The 23243-nt window shown below is 44.1% G+C and overlaps 1 protein-coding gene across 1 annotated transcript in view; it reads left to right on the top strand.

Moving 5' to 3' along the window:
- Me3 (malic enzyme 3) overlaps nt 1–23243 on the top strand; it is a 200659-nt gene that overhangs the window by 158764 nt on the left and 18652 nt on the right. Inside the window, exon 7 of the mRNA XM_059271686.1 lies at nt 20554–20663. Coding sequence (XP_059127669.1) covers nt 20554–20663 — 110 coding nt within the window. The remainder of the gene's footprint in view (nt 1–20553; nt 20664–23243) is intronic.

Raw genomic sequence — 23243 nt, 5'->3', positions numbered from 1 at the left:
GTTTTGACTTTCTAGCAAGCTAGAACAGATGTTTCTGTAGATACTGTAGATGGAAAATGAGCTGGTCTTCCCAGGTACTCTTGGGAATGTGCTAGCCGGGAGATGGGATGCCTGGCCCTGGGGGGTGAGTCAGAAGGCCTGAAGCCAAACACACTGGATTTTAAGAAAGAACTTTGGGAACGTGTGACTCCTGCCTTCAATGTCCTCATCGCTGCCCAAACATCCTGCCAATAAAACACTTCCTCTGTTCACCCTTCCCTACTAACTAAGACGTCTGTAGATTCTGGGTGATAAAAGAGGGAAGTGTGAACGAGACTTCACTCTGGCTCCATTCCTGTCCTGAATGTTGGTCACTGAGGAAGACACACCAAGGCAAAGGAATATCCAGTTAAGTCTGCAAACCACCGGGGCTGGGGTGTAGCTCAGTTAGTGAAGTGCTTTGCCTAGCATGCTCGGTGGTCTTGGGTTCAAACCCTAGAGCCACATAAACCAGGCGTGGCAGCACACAAGTGTAATCCCAACTTTTAGGAGGTGGGCGAAGGATAATCAGAAGTTCAAGGTTATACTCAGCTACATAACAAGTTCTAGGCCAGCATGGGTCACATGAAACCCTATCTTAATAAATAAATAAATAAACAAACAAACAAACAAACAAAAAATAAATAAATCTATGAACCACAATAGAAAGCTGAGTGTAGTTCTCAAATCAGAGGCAGATTGGCATTCCAAGCACTGGTCATTCTGTCTGTCCTTCTCTCCTATCCTGTGTGGTAGGACTCAAAGCATCATATCTGGGTACCATGTCCTGGACTGGCATGTTCTCCTCAACAGTTTTTGTTTATATTTCTTATTTGTGTTACTAACAGGGAATTCTCTAGTTTAAGATTGTTCCTGGAAACCCAGCTCTGCCTGACTTAACAGATTTCTGATATTACCTGCAGCTTCAGCTTTCAGGCAGGCCAGGAAAGGAAGCCGCCTCCTTTCCCATTAACTCCACAAATTCTAAGGTTTCTTTATTTTTTTGGGGGGGGGTGGGTCTCAAGACAGGGTTTCTCTGTATAGCCCTGGCCATCCTGAAACTGCTTTGTAGACCAGGCTAGCCTCAAACTCATAGAGATCTACCTGCCTCCGCCTCCAAGTGCTGGATTAAAGGTGTGCACCATGACCAGCCCTAGCTGCGCAATTCTAAATCTTTGGATTCTTCAGCTGCTTGGGTTTGAGTAATAAGAAAAACACCTGATTATAAAGACCTTCACTGTACAAAGGAAGCCATCTACTTTTTTAGCTTCATGAAATGACTATTTTGTCCGTCTCTTTCCTCTGTGTGTGTGTCTCTCTATCTGTCTCTGTCTCTCTCTCTCTCATACACACACACACACACACACACACACACACACACACACATACACACACACACACACATACAAGGTTCACAGCATAGTGAAAGTCACTATTCATAATTAATGATCTTTGCAGATAAGATATATTTATAGACAGCTTTGGATCTCCCATTCCTGAAGCCAACCTCTGCACAGGCTCACCTCTAATGCTGCCTTTCAACCTTTGCACCCCTGACCTTCAGGAGCCAAGCTCCTGCACCCTGTCATACATTCCCAGTACTCTTTCAGTCTAAGTGGGTCCTCCCCATCCCAGTGCCCACTCTGTATCTTATCCTACTTGTTTCTGCCATTATGTTTGGTGGGTGACCGAAAGGTTTCAAACCCAAATATCTGAAAAGCACATCTTACTATCTCTACTGTGCCCTGATTAGATTGAGAGAGAGCAAAGAAAGATGAGTGTCAGGGTAGTTAGAAATTCCCAGGAAGTTACAAATTTTTAGTAGTCTCAAAAAAAAAAAAAAAACAAAACAAACAAAAACTACCAGACTGCTGTGACCTGTAAGGTCCAGATATCTTCAATTCTGTCAACCTGAAGTTACTGAGTGGAAGGTCTTATGATGTGTGTCTTTTGGTTTCTTTTCCCAACAAAGAGCTAACTGAGCTTGTAGCCAGGTGTCTTCCATTGGAGGACAGAGGAAGAGAATGGGAAAGCAACTTCCCTGGAGAAGATAGTGAGGTGCAAGCTTTCCAGAAAAACAGTTCTTCCCTCTTAGGTGGCTTCAGTCTCAGCTGCCATGCCCAGCAAAGCTAGTGGACTAATGCACTGCTCAGCTGTACGAGCTCCAAACTCAGTGATTTCTGAGATCAACTGGAAGCAGTCTAAAGGGCTTGGTAGTTTGATGGGAGAGTTTTTGCTTAGCAGTCGTAAGGGTCTGACTTGGGTTCCCCAGCTCTACAAACAAAGTAATAACAATTCTGAAGTGTAGTAGAGCTAGAGAGTTTATTCCAGCTTTTTTCTTGGTTACATTACAGGTTCTTGATTGCTGCAAGCTGAGATAACTTAATTGGGTAGCTCACTTATGATCTTACTACTGATCACTAAATGTGACTGCACTTGGCTACTCTAGAAACGTTGAGCCTAGCTTTTCCTCACGGTCTCAAAGACTCTACCTCATCCCACGGCTGCTTTGTGTGGCCTCTTCTTCTAACAACATAGCTGACATTTTTATATGTCAGTCTAGTATTCCCAGGAACACCACGTAGAAGTTACCAGGCTTTCTTAAGAATGATACCTGGGGACTGGAGAGATGGTTCGGTGGCTAAGAGCACTGGATGCTCTTCCAGGGGACTAGGATTTGATTCATAGCACCCACTTGGTGGCTTACAACTGTCTGTAAATCCAGTTCCTCCAGGGGATCTGACACTCATTTCTGGCTTTTGTGGGCACCTGGAATGCATGTAGTGCACAGACTTACATGCAGGCAAAACAGTTATACTCATAAAATAATGAAATGTGTTTTTTTTTTTCAAAAAGAATGATACCTGGAGGCAGAAAGAATGTAAAAGCTACAGGAGAGGATAGAAAGTGTGCTCTGCAATGCTGTTTTCTGTACACAACATGGCTACCACGCTCATAAAGTCACCACAGCTATGGTTACCCACACAAGACCTACACGATATCAACAGCCAATTCCAGACAAAATGAGGAAGAGACTCTCCAGGACCCCCCCCTTACTGAGGAGCTATTGGCAGCTGATAGCTGCTGAGGGAGGAAGAATCATTTGGGGTTGGTTTGTTTTTGTTTTTTTAGCCTTTAGCCACTGATAGGTTTCCCATGCCCCAATGCATGATCTCACACCTGTGAACATTTACATGGGCAATACTGATTAGAACTAGTGGGTTATCAAACAGAAGAAGAAAGTAGGAAGCTAGGAGGGGAACACGTTGGGTAACTATGGGGTAAATTAGAGAGTAATGAAATATTACCATATTTCATTCTATATACGTACAAAATTCTCCACAACAGATAACATATAAAGAATGACATCTGAAACTGGCACAATATAACTGCCACCACATTGTACTAATAAAGCCCAATCATGGGTATATACTGAGTTCTAAAAGAGGAGGTAACATAAGGGTACAAATACCAGGCATGGTTCACTGGGACCCACCAGCGAATAGACTACCACAGCCCATCATCCTGAGAGAGACAAGAAATAGGGTAACCAAGAGTACAAAAGATGCTCTGAAAATACAAGGAAATAATGGCATAGTTACATATATATCCAGGTAAATGTATTATATGAAATCAAAAAACATTTTTACCTAGCATTTGCTGAATTCCAGATACTAAGCCAGACTGGTAAGTAATCTGCAGATATATAAAGATCTCCGCTCTCAGAAGAGCATGGAAACAATGCCTGTAACCCAGCACACATGAAGATGAGGCAAGAGGATCATGAATTTAAGACCAGCCTGGGCTACATAATAAGACCCTGTATCAAAACATCCTGATCCTGTTCTCAAAATATTGCATTAAAAACATTTCATCTGTATCTGCTGATGTTTAGATAACTTGACTTTCTATGATTTCTTTGGCTCAGTGTCTATGTAAGTCAGTAGTTCAAGAAGAGTGAGTGTTGTGAGCTTCCAGCCCATAAATGTTAAAGTTGAGGAAACAGTTATGGCCACCTAGGCAGAAGGAAGAATGTTGTCAGATAATGCTTTTGTACACTGGTTTAATAAAATGCTGATTGACCAGTAGCCAGGCAGGAAGTATAGGTGGGTGAGCAGATGAGGAGAATTCTGGGAAGAGGAAGGGCTAAGTCAGGAGTCACCAGCCAGACACAGAGGAAGTAAGATGTCAAGGCAGAATTGAGAAAAGGTACCAAGCCACATAGCTAAACATAGATAAGAATTGTGGGTTAATTTAAGTGTAAGAGCTAGTCAGTAATATGCCTGAGCTAATGGCCAAGCAGTTATAATTAATATAAGCTTCTGAATGGTTATTTTATAAGCAGGCTGTGGGATTGTGGGGACCAGAGAAACTTTCAGACTACAAATGGAGCCCAACATGGGTTTGTTATATATAATTTTACTATATTAAAGTTAAAACCTTTTTTTTTTTGATTAGACAGAAAAGGGGAAGTGCTGTGGGATATCTTTCTGCATGCTGTAAATATGTATTGCTCTGATTGGTTGATAAGTAAAGCCGTTTGGCCTATAGCAAGGCAGCTTAGAGGCAGGCAGGAAATACAAGCGGATAGACAGGAAGAAGAAAGGCAGAAAGAAGAGACACAAACCAGTCACCTAAGGAGCAACATGTAATGGGATACAGGTAAAGCCATGGAACATGTGGTGATACATAGATTAATAGTTATGGGTTAATTTAAGATATGAGAGCTAGCTAGAAAGAGGCCTACCATAGACTACACAGTTTGTAAATAATATAAGCCTCTGTATGTTTACTTGGGTCTGAGTGGCTGCGAGACCATGGGTGAGAGAGATTTGTCTGAACCACGGAGGACTGGGCAGAACACAGGAAAACCTCCAGCTACAGAAGAAAGAAAAGAGAGTATGACTCACCACCACTACCTGAACTGTGCCCAAGTACTCTATGAAATTTGAGATTAGGCTGGGATCGTGTTGGTAGATAGTGGGGAAGGTTAAGCACAAGGTCTCGTTCCTGGTTCTAGCTTCTACTGTTTGGGACTCTGTGTTCAACAGGGAAGAGTGTTGTGGTGGCACTGTCTTCCCTGAGCAGGTAGTAAGGTGTGTAGCACATATGAAATGCTACATAACACATCTTGGATCTATGAGGACTCTGTGGTTCAGGCTTCTGATTTCATGAGCATTTACTCCGGCTGGTCCTGCAACTCCTACAACTCAATAGCAAGTCAGAGGCTAATGCAGCCTCCAGCTTATTCTCCATGTGTTCAGGACATTTCCAGAGTTAAACCAAGTTTATCCCTCCTCCTCTCTCTCTATGAAATGAAAACTGATTCTTCTAGTGTACAAAAATATGCTGGATTATGCTCCCTTGGGTACATCCAACTCCCTCCTTTCCCACTCCCTATCTACTGCATAATAGAACAGAGGATCCAATAAAGTAGGTGTGAAAATGCTGAACTAACTCCCTACACACACACACACACACACACACACACACACACACACACACCTCTAACTTTCCTTCTGAATCACAAGGGGTGCTTATAAAAAATGCAGAGTCTCTGAGTTGAAACATGAACATCTCTGTTTTTGAAGTTCCCCTAATAACTCTGGTATAAAGTGGTCTAGCTTCACTTCTGTTGATGTGATAAAAATATCCTGACCAAAAGTAAGACAGGGGAGGGAAAAAAAGAGTTTATTTGGCTTACAAGTTCCAGGTAACAGTCCATCATTGAGAAGAAGTCAAGGAAGTAACTCAAGCAACTAGACATAACACATCTACAGTCAAGAGCAGACAGAGAATAAACTCATGGGTCCTTGCTCATTTACTGCCCAGCCAGCCTCTTCCACTCTCATACAACCTAGGGCCCCCTGATTAGGGAATAGTCCCACCAACAGTGGGCTGGGTCACAATCAAGACAATTCCCCCACAGACATGGCCACCGGCCAACATAATCTAAATAACCCCACAACTAAGAGTCTCTTCTCAGGCAATTCTAGGTTGTGGTAAGTTGACAGTTGAAACTGACCAGTACTGACATAAGCAAAGAATCATCTGCACGCATATAAACCAAATTGTTAATAGTGATTACCACTACAGAATGAGATTGCCTGAGATTTTTGTTTATCAAATTACTCATTTTATCATGCTTATTTATTTATATACAGATACTTCTTTTGTAATTAAAAAAAAAACTTTCATTATGAGTGTCTTTGTTAGGGTTTCTATGGCTGTGAAGAGACACTATGACCACAGCAACTCTTATAAAGAAAAACATTTAATGGGGTGGCTTACGTCTCAGAGGTTTAGTTCATTATTATCATGGTAGAACATAATGGCATGAGGGCAGACATGGTGCTGGAAAAGAAGCTGAGAGTCCCACATCTTTTTTTGGTTTGGTTGTCAGACCCCCTGGAACTGGAGATTTTTGAGACAGTGTCTGTCCTAGATCTCGCTCTGTAGACCAGGTTGGCCTCAAACTCACAGAGATCTGCCTGCTACCTCCCTAGTGCTGGGATTAAAGGCGTGTGCCACCACCACCCGGTAAGTCCTACATCTTGATCAGCAGGCAACAGGGAGTGAACTGGGTCACTGGGAGTGGCTTGAGTATATATGAGACCTCAAAACCTTTTTCCACAGTTACATACTTCCTCCAACAAAGCCATACCTACACCAACAAAGCCACACTTCCTAATAGTGCCACTTCCTATGAGGTTATGGGGGCAATTACATTCAAACTACCACAATGTGTTAGATACCAATTCTCACCCAGAGATCATTTCTTATTTTTATTTATTTATTTGTTTGTTTGTTTGTTTGTTTGTTTGTTTATGTATTTTATATACATTGGTGTGTGGCCTGCTAATAAATTAGTGTGGCCACACTAATGTCTATGTGAGGGTGTCAGACCCCCTGGAACTGGAGTTATAGACAATTGTGAGCTGCCATGTGGGTGCAGCTAGTGCTCTTAACCCCTGAGCCATCTACCCATGTTCCCATTTCACATTTTTAAAAAATATAATTAATAAGCAAGTATCTATTCACTCTCTTGGTAAACTGGATACTGGTCTAATTTAGATACCTATGGACAATAAGCAATACACTTGTTTAAGTTACTTAACATTGTCAACAACCCTAAGTTAGTGAGCTCTTCATCACTCTAATGAAATACCAGGGATAATTATAAAGGTGATAACTATTAATTAATAGTTTTGGAAGGTCCAGTTTAATATCAGGCAGATCTGCTGCTATGGGCCTCTGATGGAGGTATCATCATGGCACGGGGTATGTTATAGAGTAAACCACTCTGTCTCATGACCAGGAAGAACAAGATGAGCCATGTCTCATAATCCTTCTGGAGGGAAAGTGCCCCATTTTCTAAGGACCTAAAATATGGTGGTTTGAAAGAAAATGGCCCCAAAGGGAGGTGAGACTATTAGGAGGTCTTGCCTTGTTGGAGTAGGTGTGGCCTTTTTGGAGGAAGTGTGTCACTTTGGGGGTGGATTTGAGGTCTCCTATGCTCAAGCTACACCCAGTGTCACAGACCACTTCCTGTCACCTGCTGATCAAGATGGAGGACTCTCAGCTTCTTCTCCAGCACCATGTCCCCCATGATGATAATGGACTAAACCTCTAAAAATATAAGCCACCCCAATTAAATATTTGTCTTTATAAGAGTTGCCATGGTCATGGTGTCTCTTCACAGCAACAGAAACCCTAACTAAGACAGAAGTTGTGCCAGGGACTGGGGTACTGCTGTTATAGGCCTGACCATGTGTTTGTTTGGAGGAATTTGGACTTAGGTACTTTGGATTAGCAAGGCAGTATAAAGCTTTAAGTGCAGCTTAATGGGCCATACTAGTAGGAGCACAGAAGGCAGTGGTGCTGAGAATGGTTTGAACTGTGGGGGCCTGGCTCAAGAGGTTTCAGAGGAGAAGAATTTTATTATGTTGCCTAGAGATCATTCTTCTGATAGTTTGGTGAAGAATGTGGCTGCTTTTTGTCCTTGTCTGAAGAGTCTTCCAGGGGCTAAAGTAGACATTTGGATTAATTCTATCAGCAGAGGAAATCTCAAAACAGCCTAGAATAGACTCTGTTGTATGGTTATTGGAAGTAACTCTGATGAAGATTTATAATGAAAGGGGGGAGCAAGCTGAGCAAGGTAAGTTACAAAATGTAAATTTTGAGGAGAAAAGGAGCACCAGGAAGTGGAATGGAGCTAAAGTCCTGTGTTCAAGGAGATAAACAGATTAAGAAATGGAATAAAGGGAGTGGAGAACTCAGGGGAAGATTCCACCCAGCTAAATTTTCAACTTGTGAAAAGAATTAAAGAAAGGGTTAGAGCTGGGTGTGGTGGTGCAGAAGCCTCAGAAGGCAGAGGCTAGTGGATCTCTGAGTGTGAGGACAGCCTGGTCTACAGAGCAAGTTCCAGAATAGCCAAGCTTAGGCAGTAAAGGAAACTATTGAAAACAGAAAGCTGGTAAAGATGTAATTGAATTGGGGTAGCTTACATTTTCAGAGGTTAGTCCATTATCACCATGTGATATGGTGGCTTGCAGCCAGACATGGTGCCATGTTCCAGCCACAGAGAGTATGCACCTTAATAAACAAAGAAAGTAGATGAGAAGGAAATCTTATTAAAGCTGTTCCAATTAGCTTACTCTTGTTTTCTCTGTTTTTGTTCAAGGGCAAGGTTACTGCCTACCTGTCCTCACAAGAAGGGCACTATAGAGGGGCTAGACATCAGTCACCATTCTAGACACTCTCTAGCTCCTAATGGTGAATGTGCATCCTCTTACTGCACAGGCTAGTTATCTAGTTCTCCCGAGTTTCCCCTTCTAGACAACAGTTGTCCAGTTGCCCCGTCACTCACCAGAACTGAGCCACCCCCATAGCTCTCATCAAACCTCAAACCTCAGCCAGTTCAACCCAACCCCAGGGGGGAAAGATGAGACACGTGTGCTCCAGGCTTCTCCTGGTAGTTTTTAAAGCAACACTACCAAGGGAAAGTGGTCTGGCAGCCAGACCACAGTGAAAGTGTAAGGATTGTGTTTTCATTTTAATAGATTGTAGAAAGAGCACTGTTTGGCTCTAAGCTCTCACTGTAACATTTAAAAATGGTCCTCACACACTGTGTGCTGACAGTCTCCAAATACAGTCTTGTTTCCCCCTTTACCATCATCTGTCCCAAGATCAGCTGATGTAACTCGCAGTGGAGCATAGCTAGTTCTCAGTGAGAGGTTCTGACTCTGAGGAAAATCAATATACGATTGTATCACAGATTGTAGTGGCCCTGAACAGAGATATACAAATAATCAGAGAGGCTTTGTGGAGGATACCAGTGGCCTCATGACTACTGGAACACACAGTCTATGGGAAGATGGGATCTGTTATCTGTGAAGCTCCAGGTGGTTGAGAGAAAAGGATGTGAGGTTTATGAACAAGAGTTTGTGGAGTGAGTTGCTGTAATTTAGAAAGGAAAAAAAAAGCTCAGGAATGACCTCTGACCTGTGAGAGGTTGAAAGGTCAGCAGTCAGCCTCCACCCTCTTCCTAGATCTGAGATTATTGATGCCTTGTGTGATTGCCTAGGAACCGAGACAAACAGGGAAATTCAGGAGGAAATCCAACTGTTCGTCAAGTGTTTTCTGTCTGGCCTGGATTTGCCCCCTAATAATGACTGAGGAGTGGCCACGTTATCCTGAGATGTTTGCTGGAAAATTGCTGCTTCCTGAGACTGTCTTGATAGTTGAGGGGATTTCCCCTCAGTGAGGTCAGAAGGTCATGCAAGGAGCCCACTAGTCTGGCTTCCAGGCAGGCACATGAGGGGCTTTCCCAGTCTGGGCTATGGGAAGGAGAAGGTCTCTGAGGTCCCTCCCTCACACTCCAGGCTGGGATCCCATCCACAAGTCCTCACCAAACGGAGCCTCGGTGACCCCCAAATCACCTCCAGCATCCAGCAGCCTCAGTCAGGCCTGTATTTGAAATTTCTATGTTACGTAGCACTAGAATCTGGGTCTCTCTTTCTTCTCCCCATTAGCTATGCACAAAATAAGTTCAGCTCGACTCCCAGCCCACAGAACGGTCCTTCACAGTCTTGAAGATGTTCACTGAGCCTTGGTCCACTGTCTTCTCTTTTTTAGGCTCAGTGGACCCACTATCTAGGTTCCACTACTTAGGCAAGAGCCCACTCCTGCTCCCTTGCCTGTGGGTTAGCTTCCCTGGCATCCTTGTGGATCCCTCTTCAACCTCTGCCTTCCCATGACTTCCAGAACAGTCACCCCCTCAAATATGTCTGTGGGTGAATCGTGGTGAGACAGCTAATGTCTGCTCCATATCTGACCACATCTTCTACCTCCTCCCAGCTCCTGCCTCCTCCCAGCGTCTTAGGATCTCCCCCACCCTCTCCTCCTTTGTTTCATCCCTCATTTCTTATCTCTTACCTCCCCTCCAATCTAGCTCATTTATCTCCTGTGTACACTTCCCATCTCCAACACAAATCTACCCTTCAGTCTTGCACCTCCTGGTGGTTGCCCCACCACACCCACTTAGAAGCCAAACTTCTTAAGACAATTTATCATTGACATTCCTCTTCCATTTTCCACATTAACCCCATGCGTCGTGGTCCCCTTCACCACTCCACTGAACACAGTAGTCTGCAAAGCTCACCAGGGTTTTTCAAACAGTGTCTCAATGGACACTCTGGATCTCTGTTTTACTTGACAGCCCCAAGAGGCACTCCTGATCCCAGCCCATCACATGGGTCCTGTAGTAACTGCCCTGTAGGTCTCTACTTCTGTGGCTCCCCTGATCACTGTCCTTACTGAACTCTTCTGGGCCTCTTTCTGATCTTATGTGTCCTGGGATTTTGTTCTCAGCTTTGCTCCCTGGCTGCTATATAAACGCTTTCCTTAGGACCCTCATTCAGCCCTGTGATGTCAACTATTCACACAAACCCCAGTTAAATTCTTCACCCTCCTGAACCACATGCACACCTCCCTGCTTCATAGACAACTCCATTCAAATGCCACACAGAACCCCAGGCTCAACTGTCCAATGTAGTAAGTTTAGCTCTTTCCTTATCCCTTACCTTGAAGAGTCTCCCTCTTACAGAGCTCCGTCTCCTCATCTTCTGCCTCTGCCCTGTTATCAAATCCTGTTCATTTTCATCAGTACCTACAGTGTGTCAGGACTTTATATGCATTATCTTATTTAGCATTCATAATAGGACCTACAAAGAGGTGTCATCATCCCTCTGCCTTACAGGTGGAGACTGAAATCTGTGTCAAATTGCTTATCTATGATCATACATGTAGTAAGTGGTGGAACCGAACTCTTGATTTCAAAACTCTCACTAGTCCCCCATAATCTGCCTTCCTTGTGATTTATTATTTTTACTTCCTGAACATCTTTTCCTCAATTCCCTTTTCCCCTCCATATCTCCATTGTCATACACCAACTCCCTATCATCTCCCATTGTGCAGAACTTGTGTGTGTCCAGTGTGCCCTCCCAGCTATCCATCTATCATCTACTCTGCTGCAAGAATGAACTTCCTAAAACACAAGTCAGTTTCCTGCCCATGCTCCTCTGTCTTCTTTAGGGTTACTATTGCTGTGATGAAACACCATGACCAAACAACTTAGGGGAGAAAACGTTTATTTGGCTTATGCTTCTACATCACTCACTCACTGTTCATCGCCAAAGGGAGTCAGGACAGGAACTCAAACAGGGCAGGAACCAGGAGGCAGGAGCTGATGCAGAAGCCATGGGTAACTTCCTGGCTTGCTCTTCAAGGCTTGCTCAGCTTGCTTTTTTAGGACCTAGGACTACCAGCCCAGGGGTGGTCCCATCCACAGTGGGCTGGGCCTTCACACATCAATCACTAACTAGGAAAATGCCTAACAGGCTTGCCTATAGCCAGATCTTATAAAGGCAGTGTCTCAATTGAGTCCCCCTCCTCCTTTCCCAGTGACTCTAGACTGTGTCAGGTTGACACAAAACCAGCCAGCACAGGCTCAGTGGGTCTCTGCTCTCCAGAAGAATGTTTGGCTCTTTGTAAATTCACTTTAAGGTGTGAGCCTGGATTCCACCCAACCTCATCTTCCCCAAACTCATCTCTTTTTACTCCCCTCTCCCAAGATTAAGCTTTATGCATTTTTCTGTAAATCCAGGAGAATTCTGCCCCATTCTACATGTGCATGCTATCCCTCTGCCTAAGACCTCTCTCCTCCCCCATCCACACCCACACAGTCTGTCTGGGAACCTTTGCTTTTTCTCTAAGCTCCAACTCTGAGTCCCTGTTCTTTGGGGGCCTTACTGCCTCCCCCCAAAAAACAGAATTGCCTGCCCTCCTAAAGTTTTCCCACATGTCGGCACAAACCCATGTTATTGCCCTTGCCACGGTGGGCTGCAATTACTTTTCCGTTTTCCAGTGCCCCCTTCTAGCTGTAAGACCTTTGCATTCTCGCAGGTTCCATTGCTCATAGCAGATATTAAGACCAGCTTTGTGGAATTGAAGTGTTTAAATTGTATTACATCTATTTATCTGGGAGGAGACTGTGCTGTGGCACACATGTGGAGGTCAGAGGACAATAGGTAAAGTCAGCTCTTGGGGAATCCTGTGGAAGAGGGGGAGGAAGGATTGTAGAAACCAGAGGGGTCAAGGACACCACAAGAAAACAGCCCACAGAATCAACCAAACAGGGCTCATAGGGGTTCACAGAGACTGAACTGACAACCAGAGAGCCTGTACGGGTCTGACCTAGGTCCTCTGCATATATGTTATGGTTGTGTGGCTTGGTGTTCTTGTGGTACAGATAACAGTGGGAGTAGGGGCTGTCTCTGACTCTTTTGCCTGCTTTTGGGACCCTTTTCTTCCTACTGGGTTGTCTTGTCCAGCCTTGATATGAGGTGACGTGCCTCGTCTTACTGCAACTTGATATGCCGTGTTTGGTTAACATCCCTGGGAGGCCTGCCCTTTTCTGAAGGGAAATGGAGGAGGAGTGGATCTGGGGATAGGGCAGATGGGGAGGAGGGACTGGGAGGACTGGAGGGAGAGGAAATTGTGGTCAGGATGTAATATATGAGAAAAGAATTTTTAAAAAGTTACTTGACTACAAGGAGGGAGAGAGAGAGAGAGAGAGAGAGAGAGAGAGAGAGAGAGAGAGAGAGGAGAACTCAACTCTCTCCTTCCACTGAATGGATTTGGGGAATTAAACTCAGGTTATCAGTGTTTACCCACTGAGCCACTTCACAAGCCCTGAAGTGAATTTTTCTATCATACTTAGTGTATAGTTCCAGGCATAAAGGATACCCTGCTCATTATAGTACTCTAATTAAATGAGAACAAAATTTTAATAAATGCCATATGATGTGGCATATGTTATTATAGATAGGAATAGTGTATAGTCGTTTGAAAGAAAATGGCCCCCAAAGGGAGTGGCACTAATGGAGGCGTGGCCTTGTTGGAGTAGGTGTGGTCTTGTTGGAGGAAGTGTGTCATTGTGGAGGCGGGCTTTGAGGTCAGTCCACTTCCTGTTGCCTGCATATCAACATGCAACAGCTACCTCTCCAGCACCATGTCTGCCTGCACGCTGCCATGTCCCGCCATGATGATAATGGACTGAATCTTTAAACTGTAAGCGAGCTACTACAATGAAATGTTTTCTTTGTAAGAGTTGCCATGGTCTTGGTGTCTCTTCACAGCAACAGAAACCCTAACTAGGACAAACAGTATATCATGTGATTCCCTTAGGAGAAAAGAATTCTCACTATCCTAAAAGATAGTTCAGGGAGGGCTCCTGAAGGAAGATAGTGTTGGAGACAGGCCCTACAGTTTGGATAGGAGTTGGCCTAGACATACAGAAACCTAGGCTGAGAGACCCGTCACTTGAAGCCAAGCCATGTGCAATGGCACACAATGGTTTAGAAGCAGCACCATGTACCCGGAGTCTCTGGATGCCCGAGTGTCTAATGAGCAATTAGACTAAGTCCAAAGTGAACACACCTGTGGATGTGAACCTGACTCCCACAGGCAGAGGAAGCCGCTTAAGGGGGTTTTTTGTTATTGTTTTGGTTTGTTTGTTTGTTTGTTTGTTTGTTTCAGATAGGGTCTCTCTGTGTAACCCTGGATGTCGCTAGAACTCTGTAGATCAGGCTAGTCTTGAATTCAGAGATCTTCCTGCCTCTGCCTCCCAAATACTAGGATTAAAGGCATGTGCCACCACCACCTGGCAAGAGGAACTTTAAAATCTTTTATTTTCTGAGAACTTCATGAACATATCTAAATCACTTCCACCCGTCCCTTGCCCCTCTGGCTCCTCCTCCTCCCCACCACATCCATGAACTCTTTTCCTTTAATTATTGTTGTTACAAGTGGCTAAGTGGCCTGTGGAGAATGGGTGGAGGAGGGGAGGGAGCCGCCATAGAGGAGGTCAGAGCAGTCATTGGGGGGTCCCAGCCAGCGACAGCAATGCAGCCATTCCAGAGAGAGGCGGCTTTGCTCTGAATCCCCAGCCCCAAATGCACAACGTTGTTTGTGCAGGAACCACATCCCTCAAAGGGCACTCCGCCTCAGGTGGGAGACGGAGGGACACATCAAGGTGAAGTCTATGGTCAAAGAAGTTTAAAAACTGTTGGGTTAAACCTTTTTCATCACGCATAACTTTACAAAGCCTTTCATATGCACTATGTCTGGTACATATACTATAAAGAGTTACCCAAACCTATTTTACTAGGAACATTTATCTGAGAGCACTTCAAGGGCATACAGTTTAATGGAATGTGTAAAATTTTTTAAAGACCTAGAGTTTCATGATTCTGCCAGTTCTAGTTTCTGGAAGAAAGAAAAGAAATAATTTTCCATGGGGTGATGACTGATAGTTTCACTGGGCGCTAGGCCAAGGGAGACCTGCATGAGGTTTTCATAGGGAAAACAGAGCAGACTCCCTTGGGAATATGAGTCGTAGCTTTTAGTCATTGGATTCAGATGCAGGCTGAGTAAGCTCACCTGTTCCTTCCAGCTCCCTCATGTTTATTCAGGCCTGAAAGGGGTCAGACCAGGTGTTTGAAAGAATGACAGGCCCCAGTCTCTAGAACAGAGATGGGTCTGCAGTCTCTGTGCCTCTGGTCAGCCTATGAGGGGAAGAGCCTCAGGGGCGGCTTGGCCCCAGTAAACTCTGTTGGCCTTGGCCTAGGTCTCCTTAACCTATCTTATAGACACAGGTCACCATACACAGCCCGGGGGAGAAATCAGACATTCACCCATTATCCTGTGCCTATAAGAGAGCCCTAGCCCTAGAATGGAATGACTTCCTTGATAGGTCAAAGAGCACTTCCAGAATGCACCCCAAAGTGGAGAAGTCTGGGAGTCCCCATTTGTCTTGGGAGGGCCTCTTTTTCCAAGGCAGGATTTTTCTGTGGGAGGAGAGTCAGATGTTCCTCTGCTGCTGCCAGGGTTGCAGGGTGAATAGTTCAAAGGGACAAATGGGGACAGATAAGCAGGAGCCTCTCGGGTCAGAGTGTCTTCTGGCAAGGCAAGAATAAAGGGCATCAGTACACAAGCTGCTCTAAGACTGGGAGAAAGCCCAGAGTAAGGGGCTCTGAGTAGGGCGCAGACGGAGGAGACTGGGCCGTCCGAGGTTGCTCCTGAGCGATGGCCACCTGCTGGTCTGCCTGTGTAATTACAGAAAGGACCCAAGACTGAGTCTCCAGATTTCCTTGTCATGCGTAACTCCTACTAGGAACTATGAAGGACCCCGTCTCCTACCTCCCCCACCATGTCTTAAAGAAATGTCTGAGGGAAATGCCCAGATGTCAAACCCAACCTGAAGCATTAGGTAACCTATGCCCACTTCTAATGGCCTCAGATCAGGGAACTGTGAGCCAGAGAGAAAGAAAACTCGGGCAAGACTCGGTGTTTGTCAGAGACAACGGAAGAAAACTATGTTTCTGGCTCCCTGTTTAGTGTTTTCTGCACCATGGATCATTCCAACTCGGAAAGAAGCTAAGCTCCGCTACCTGTTGAGTTTTATCCTTTATAAATCTGGGTTGCTTTTGACACAAAACTGAAGTACACCTAGATTAGAGCCACTCAGGACTTCCTCTCTGGAAGCAGTGTGTGTGGTAAGGTAGTGTGAAGACAGAGTGTGATCGAAAGCTTGGTGTGCTGCCGAGCTGCTGGTACCCCTCAGAGGTCAACTATCTTGTTTTCGTTGTCCTTGGAATTTTGTAAGTATCTCATTGATGATTAACATCTGAATTTATGATCAATAAATGCCTGTGTTTGACTGTACATGAATGAATTGAGAGCCATGTCTTTTACCTGGTCTGTTTAGATTTCCATGTTGAACTTTTGGTTTTGCTCTTAACCAGGTTGTAATAGTTGAACAGGATAGGAGGTAAATTCACAACACCAAAATCCCACCACTTCTTTCATGTGTCTATTCTTTTCCTAAAACATTGAATGACAGTGTTGGCTCATCACAGGTTTTCATAAATTTGGATGGCTAGAAGACTACTGGGTGGTGGATAAATGGATGGATGGGTGGGTGGTTCCTGATTCATACTGGGTTAGTTTGACAGAAGCCATACAGGAGAGGCTAAGGGATTAGGATAACACCATTGAAGGCTCCCAGGTCATGATGGAGAGAAAGAGCAGATACAGTAGAAGCAAAGGAGGGTAGAAGTGGAGAGAAGAGCTTTCTTTAGTCAGAGGCTGGAAGGGGAGAGTGTATAAACTGTCTGACTGGGGCTGTTCAGAAGTGCTAGGAACTGTCAGGTTATTAGGTCCATGTGGCTTTTATGCAATTCCAAGTTGGAATTAGATTAACTTGGATTGTTGGGGTTTTGTTCTATATTCCATGGAAACCAGGGGAATTTCTTGTGTAAAATTAAATAAAACATGAAACAGATATACACTGAACAAAAGTATTTGTAATTTTTGCCTTATTCTCACCTTAGCAAATGGGTGGCAGTATTGCTTCAAGGTCAAGTGTGTGAGTATATATTAGTATGTGATGGAAAGATACACATACATCACTTGTTTTGTTGTCTAAGCTTTTCAGAATTTTAGTCCCAGGCTAGTTGTGAAACAACACTGAAAGTGTTATGTAGAGTAAAATGTCAAGACATTCTGTCCTCTACTCCCAGTCCAAATACTTGCAATTCATAACCTGAACAAAAAAATCACAGTAAATTCTGGCTTGACAGACATGACATTATATTTATGAGTGGGTGGTTTTATTTATTATTTCTATTCATAGTGCAATTGTCCTTCAGTATCCAAGGAAGATTTGTTGTGGAATTCCTTATGGATACCAAAACTGTGGATGTCAAGTCCCTTATGTAATGTAATCTACATACATTGTCCTATATAATTATTACTTGTACATTACTTATAATACCTTATATATTATAAATGCTGCATGTAAAATGCTTCGCACTCTTTAGTAACTAATGATGAGAAAAGAGTCTATATATTGGATCTTCTTAAACATTTTCAGGATGGGATTGATTGAATCCATGAATGCAGAATCTACAGATGTGAAGGGCTGACATATTATCAGGCACCAATGTGTTGGTTACTGTACAGTGCTGCTTCTTAAAGAATAGTAAACCACCAGGTGGTGGTGATGAATGCCTTTAATCCCAGCCAGGCAGATCTCCTTGAGTTTGAGGCCAGCCTGGGCTACAGAGGGAGTTCCAGGAAAGGCGCCAAAGCTACACAGACAAACCCTGTCTCAAAAAAACAAAAAACAACAACAACAACAAAAATAGTAAACCATGGACTGCATTATTGAGAGAAATTATGGAACTACTTTCTAAGACCTAGAAAAATATGGCAGTCTGTATTTAATTATACACAGAGATAGCAACATGGAGTGTTGATAATCGTACCTAATAATACAAGGAAACTCAAAGAGAAACTTGTCGTAGCCCTCTCTACTACTGTCCCACTGAGCTACACCTGGACAAACCATTAAGTCTTCTGAGGATCACGCCGAAGCCCAGGGCCAGTGTTGTACACTTTCCATCATCCAACCCGATCCTTCACACCTCACTCTTCTCCCCTTTTCTGGAATCCTCTGGAGCTAGACCTGTGATTTAAAAAGTCTCCTACATCCCATCACTCTGACTGCTCCCTGGCCTGGCCTGGTTGAAGTTTAACTTTCCTCAAGACCGCTACCTCCCCTACAGCCTTCTGTGTTGTCTCTTACACATGGGATTCTCTTACAACTCCATTTTAAACCAGTTGTGACTAGTCCTCCCTCAAGAACTCATATAGAAGGAAAAGAAGCCTGGGTGATGGGCTAAGAAGGACAGAGAGCCCTAACCACCTCATCAGTACTTACTCCGTGAGTGTAAATAAGAATTGTGACCAGAAGGCCAGGCGGTGGTGGTGCACGCCTTTAATCCCAGCACTCATGAGGCAGAGGCAGGTGAATCTCTGGGAGTTAGAGGCCAGCCTGGCCTGCAAAGCAAATTCTAGGATGGCCAGGGCTGTTACACAGAGAAATCCTGTCTTGAAAAACAAAAACAAAAAAAGAAACGGGGCCAGAATGACACTTGTACTTAGCACTTTGCAGTCTGCAACTCACGTGCCGGCTCTAGCTAATAGTGCCATATTTGCTAAGTACAAATTTCAATTTGTGTAATTAGATTTTGCTGAGAAACTACACCTCAAGTTTTTAGACCACACACAAAGATGACCATGTACGGTAATAAGTAGTCAGCTAGCCTAGTCATGGCAATTATTTCACAATATACACAAATTTCAAATCATAAATGTTCTATGTTTTAATACAGAGATGTTTTATCAGTTATACCTCCATAACACTGAAGAAGATCACCTTCATCATTTAATCCTTACAAGAACCCACAGAGGTTGACAAGGAAGATAGCATTGTGCCTGTCGAACAAACAGGAATCTACAGCAGGCCTCAAGGTGAAGTTACACGTACAGCTCACTCAGTTGTATGTGGAGATGCAGGCCAGGCCCACCAGATGCCTGCCTCGGGCCTGGCACTCTTTAGCACCAGGATGCCTCAGTGGCCATGCTCTGCTCAGGATTCTGTGACATGAGCCCACCCATCTCCTAGTGTCCCTACTAGCAGTTTGAAGACTCTGGAAACACGTGGCAGATACACAGGTTTCCACAGTCACTGGCATCTATATCCAACAGAGTAAGCCATGCTCAAAAAAGGAGGTCAAAATGTGTTTTCTGGGTCATATCAATGCTACTCACTCCCTTATAGGCAGGGACTTTATCAGAAAGTTGCCACCAAATAGATCTCACACACCCTTTCTAGAAGGTAGCAAATCTTTCCATGGCTGGTCCCAAGTAGGCCTCATGCTTGTGATCCATATCACATTGGCAAGAACAGGCTCCTTCTGCCTTTCACACACCCAGCATGGATCAATCAGGACTTTTTTCTGAATGAACATGGCCTGTTCCTGAAATCACAAATTAACTCATGGGATGTTAACTATTGTTTATCATGTACTAATAAACTAAACAATTCATACCATGACTGCTTAAAGGAAGCCTAGGAAACCCGGCTACCAAACACCAGAATCAAAGGACAATGATAGATTAAACCTACATGCAAAGCTCTCAGGCTAAGGACTCTTTCTACAAACAGCTAACAACGTCTCTCTCAGCTTCCCAGAAGGCAACACATATTAAAAAGAAAAAGGGATTATAAAACACTGATAAATCCAATATTATTTTTATCAAGACCATGAAGCCTAATAGGCATAGATTCCAGTAAGTCGAGCAGCCTTCTGGGCTTTGCCTTATCCACCAAGGCTGTGTTTCTTCATTTTCTAGGCTTCTGGAATCACACCATCCAGGGTGCTTGTTGAAAATACAGATTCCTGAGCCTCATCCTACTATCCCTGAGAGAGGCCATCTGTGAAATAGACCCTGTGATCCATGGTTTCATTGGGCTTACTGTTCTTCTATTTCTGGAGGTTGGGGAACGTCTTCACCAGGATAGCAGTGGCTTCACGGGGTGGCCTTTCTCAGCCTTGTTTGTGACTTGCTGGAGAATAACACATGAATGTAGAGGAGTGGAATGAATGACTCCTAGCCTTGGGGTCTGGAAAGGGTGGGAACAGGCTTCGGAAGCTTCCAGACCCAGAGTGATTCTGCTCACTGCTGCATTTGGAGTCAGCTTTCTGCTGGGATCTTGGATGGCCACAGGCTGCAGAGAAGGCAGGACCTATCTCAGCCTTGCTGATACTCCTACAGTGTGCATGGTGGTTCATGGGGAGTCCGTAGTTCACATTAGATACAGTGAGGTTGACTTGGTAGACTGTGAAGCCCTTGGCCCCTACATGCTCCCATTCACATACGTAATGGAGCAGATGAAGGTCTAGTTCTAGGAGTTGCTGATCCAGCCAGGTGAAAAAAAAAATAAGAGGAAGGCCCCACATCACCCTTACCTCTTGTCCTGAGCCTCTTCTGTATCCGGTTCAGGGAGGTTCTGCTCCAGGAGGTAATCATACATTCTTTCCTGCCTCTTTCCCCACCCTGCAGGTTCGGAATAAATTGCCTCATCCAATTTGAAGACTTTGCCAACGCCAATGCCTTCCGTCTGCTCAACAAATACCGCAACAAGTACTGCATGTTCAATGATGATATCCAAGGTACACTTTCACCCACCTAATAGAGTCACTGGGTAATAACACTTTTTCACAAGGCTCACCCAAGTGCCAAAAGCAGAGGGGGGAAATGTCATCTCATAGCTGGTTTGCTGCCAGAAGCTGTTAAAGAAACAATATTAGACTTGGAGTCAGCTTCCACTTGGCTGATTCTTAGCTCTGTGACCTTGAACATATCTCTCCACTTGGCTAAGCTTTGGTGTGCTTAAGCACCAAATGGAAGTCATTACTACTTCAGAGGTAGGTAAGGACTGGATGATTTCATATTTATAAGAAATTCTGAACACTACTGTCAATGATTAGCTACCTGAACTTAGAAAATCACTTCTCTGACTGTAATTTTATCATCTGTTCTGAGATGACAATAACTACATTAGGAAAGCATTGTAAAGAGAGCCAGGGCTAGAAGGCTGGAAGCCTCAGTGGGTAAAAAAAACACTTGCTACCCAAGCATGAAGACCTGAGTTTGGATTCCACATTCACATAGAAAGCCTACTGCACATGCCTATAACCCCAATGTGGCTGATATACGAGAATCACTGGAGTTTTCTGACCTCCAGACTAGCTCCCGTTTCAATGAGAGGCCTTGTCTCAATAAAATAAGGTACAAGTGATATCCAATGTCCTCCTCTGCTTCTAGGCACACTGACACCATGTGTACACGTGTGTACATACAACACACATGGGTACATGCAACACACATACATGTACATGTACACATACATACACAGAGAGACATACACAGAGCGAGAGCTTATACACAGAAAATAGTACTCCATGACTTATCAGATCAAAACACCAATGTTCATAAAAATGGCTTTCCATGGCCATAATATCTTGTCCATAGACTTTCCAAACACAAGGTGCATCCCTGTCAGAGGGTCATGACAAGTCCTTCCCTAAGCTTGGCTAAAAGTTATAAGCTTGAAAGACACTGGCAACCAGAGACAGAGCATTTCAAAGGTCAGTGTAAAGCATCTTTTAACTCCATGTCACTTGGCCACCTGTTCTAGAGCCTTAAAAACCCCACAGGAGGTTGCTTCTTGCTTTGGAGGTGCCCATATCTGAAGGTGGAACAAAGCGGAGACTTCTCAGCAATGCTGTTATCTGACCCAGGAGTTCTCAGTTGAGAATGGTTTTCAGATTTTTATAAGGCCTAAGGGAAACCTTGATGGCTCCACATATCTTGTTACTTAACAGATGAAGTTTGGTGAGCCAAGCCTGTTAAACCAACAGTCCATGTCAGATGAAAAGAAAGAGCTGGTATGGAACAGTCTCATTCTTGAACAAAAGTTAGCTGACATTCTACAGATGATTCCTCACCCCTGTCCTCCCAAAATGAGAACTGAATATTTGTGACATACTAGCCACTGTTCTGGGAAATGTACACCTTTAAGCCTATGAGAAACTCATATCTGTATCTTCTGAATGAAAAAACTGAATCACAAAGAGAATAAGTAACTTGTCTACCCAGTAAGTGCCCAGTTGAAAGTTTAGTTCAGATATCTGGACTCTAAATTCCACATTCATAACCACTTACTATATTGTTCCAGGTCTAAAACCACAAAGCCAAGTGTCTTTTTTTTTTGTCCACATTATAGGGTAACAGGAATATGATAAATGATTTTTTTTATTTGTTGTGAGTTTCCAAGGGATGATATAATGCAATTCTAGCACACTGTTAGAGAACTGAGTTCAAACATGAATATTTCAGGGCCTGAGGACTAGATGCCCAGAGAATGGGAGATCTAGAAATAAAGCTCAGTTTCTCAAACTGTCCCTCCAGCCCCCCATGCCTGGGCCCGCAACAGGCACTGGTGGGCTGTTCCAGCTGCATCCCAACAAGCCAGGTATTCTCCAGCTTCAGCAGTACAGTCCAAGAGGACTGGCTGGAGCAGAAGAACATTCTCACACTGCCTGCTAGTCAACTCACAGTCAACCTAACTGGCAAATGTGCACCTCTGGCCTCGGAGGAAGCACCTGCTGACTGGCTCCCCTGTTATGCCACTCACACATGAGTCAGCAACAGGTCAGCCATATTCAGAGTTCCCAGGGCCACCAAGTGGAAAACAAGTCCATATGGTCAGTACATCTGGTATGTAGACTCCAGATGCACCATTAGACAGATAGACTTGTAAAACTCAACATGTTATTATATCCTCATAAACATGCACAGGAACACAGCAGGACCTTGCTGTACATCCACCTCCATCTCCCCCACACTGATGCTGGAATGTTCCCCTAACATGGAAACAATGACTCACTATGCTAGCCATCCCTTTGTGAGAAACTCTACACTCATTTGCTGAAATACATGGGTTGGGGAGCAAGGACTTCTTCCCTGTCCTCTAATCATCCCTTCAGTTTGGTTGGTTGGTTTTTGAGATAAAGTCTCACACAGCCAAGACTGGTCTTGAACTCCTAGTCCTCTTGTCTCTACTTCCCAAGTACTGGAGGTACAGGAGTATGCCACTATGCCCAGCTTTTCCCATCCCCTTCACCTGAGGAATTCCTTTATTCTTCAGGACTCAGCTCAATGGGTGACCTGCCCAGAAATGGTCTTAT

This window comes from Peromyscus eremicus, chromosome 1 (genome assembly GCF_949786415.1).
Source record: "Peromyscus eremicus chromosome 1, PerEre_H2_v1, whole genome shotgun sequence".
In the NCBI taxonomy this organism is placed as follows: domain Eukaryota; kingdom Metazoa; phylum Chordata; class Mammalia; order Rodentia; family Cricetidae; genus Peromyscus; species Peromyscus eremicus.
This window is presented reverse-complemented; position numbering and strand designations above follow the sequence as displayed.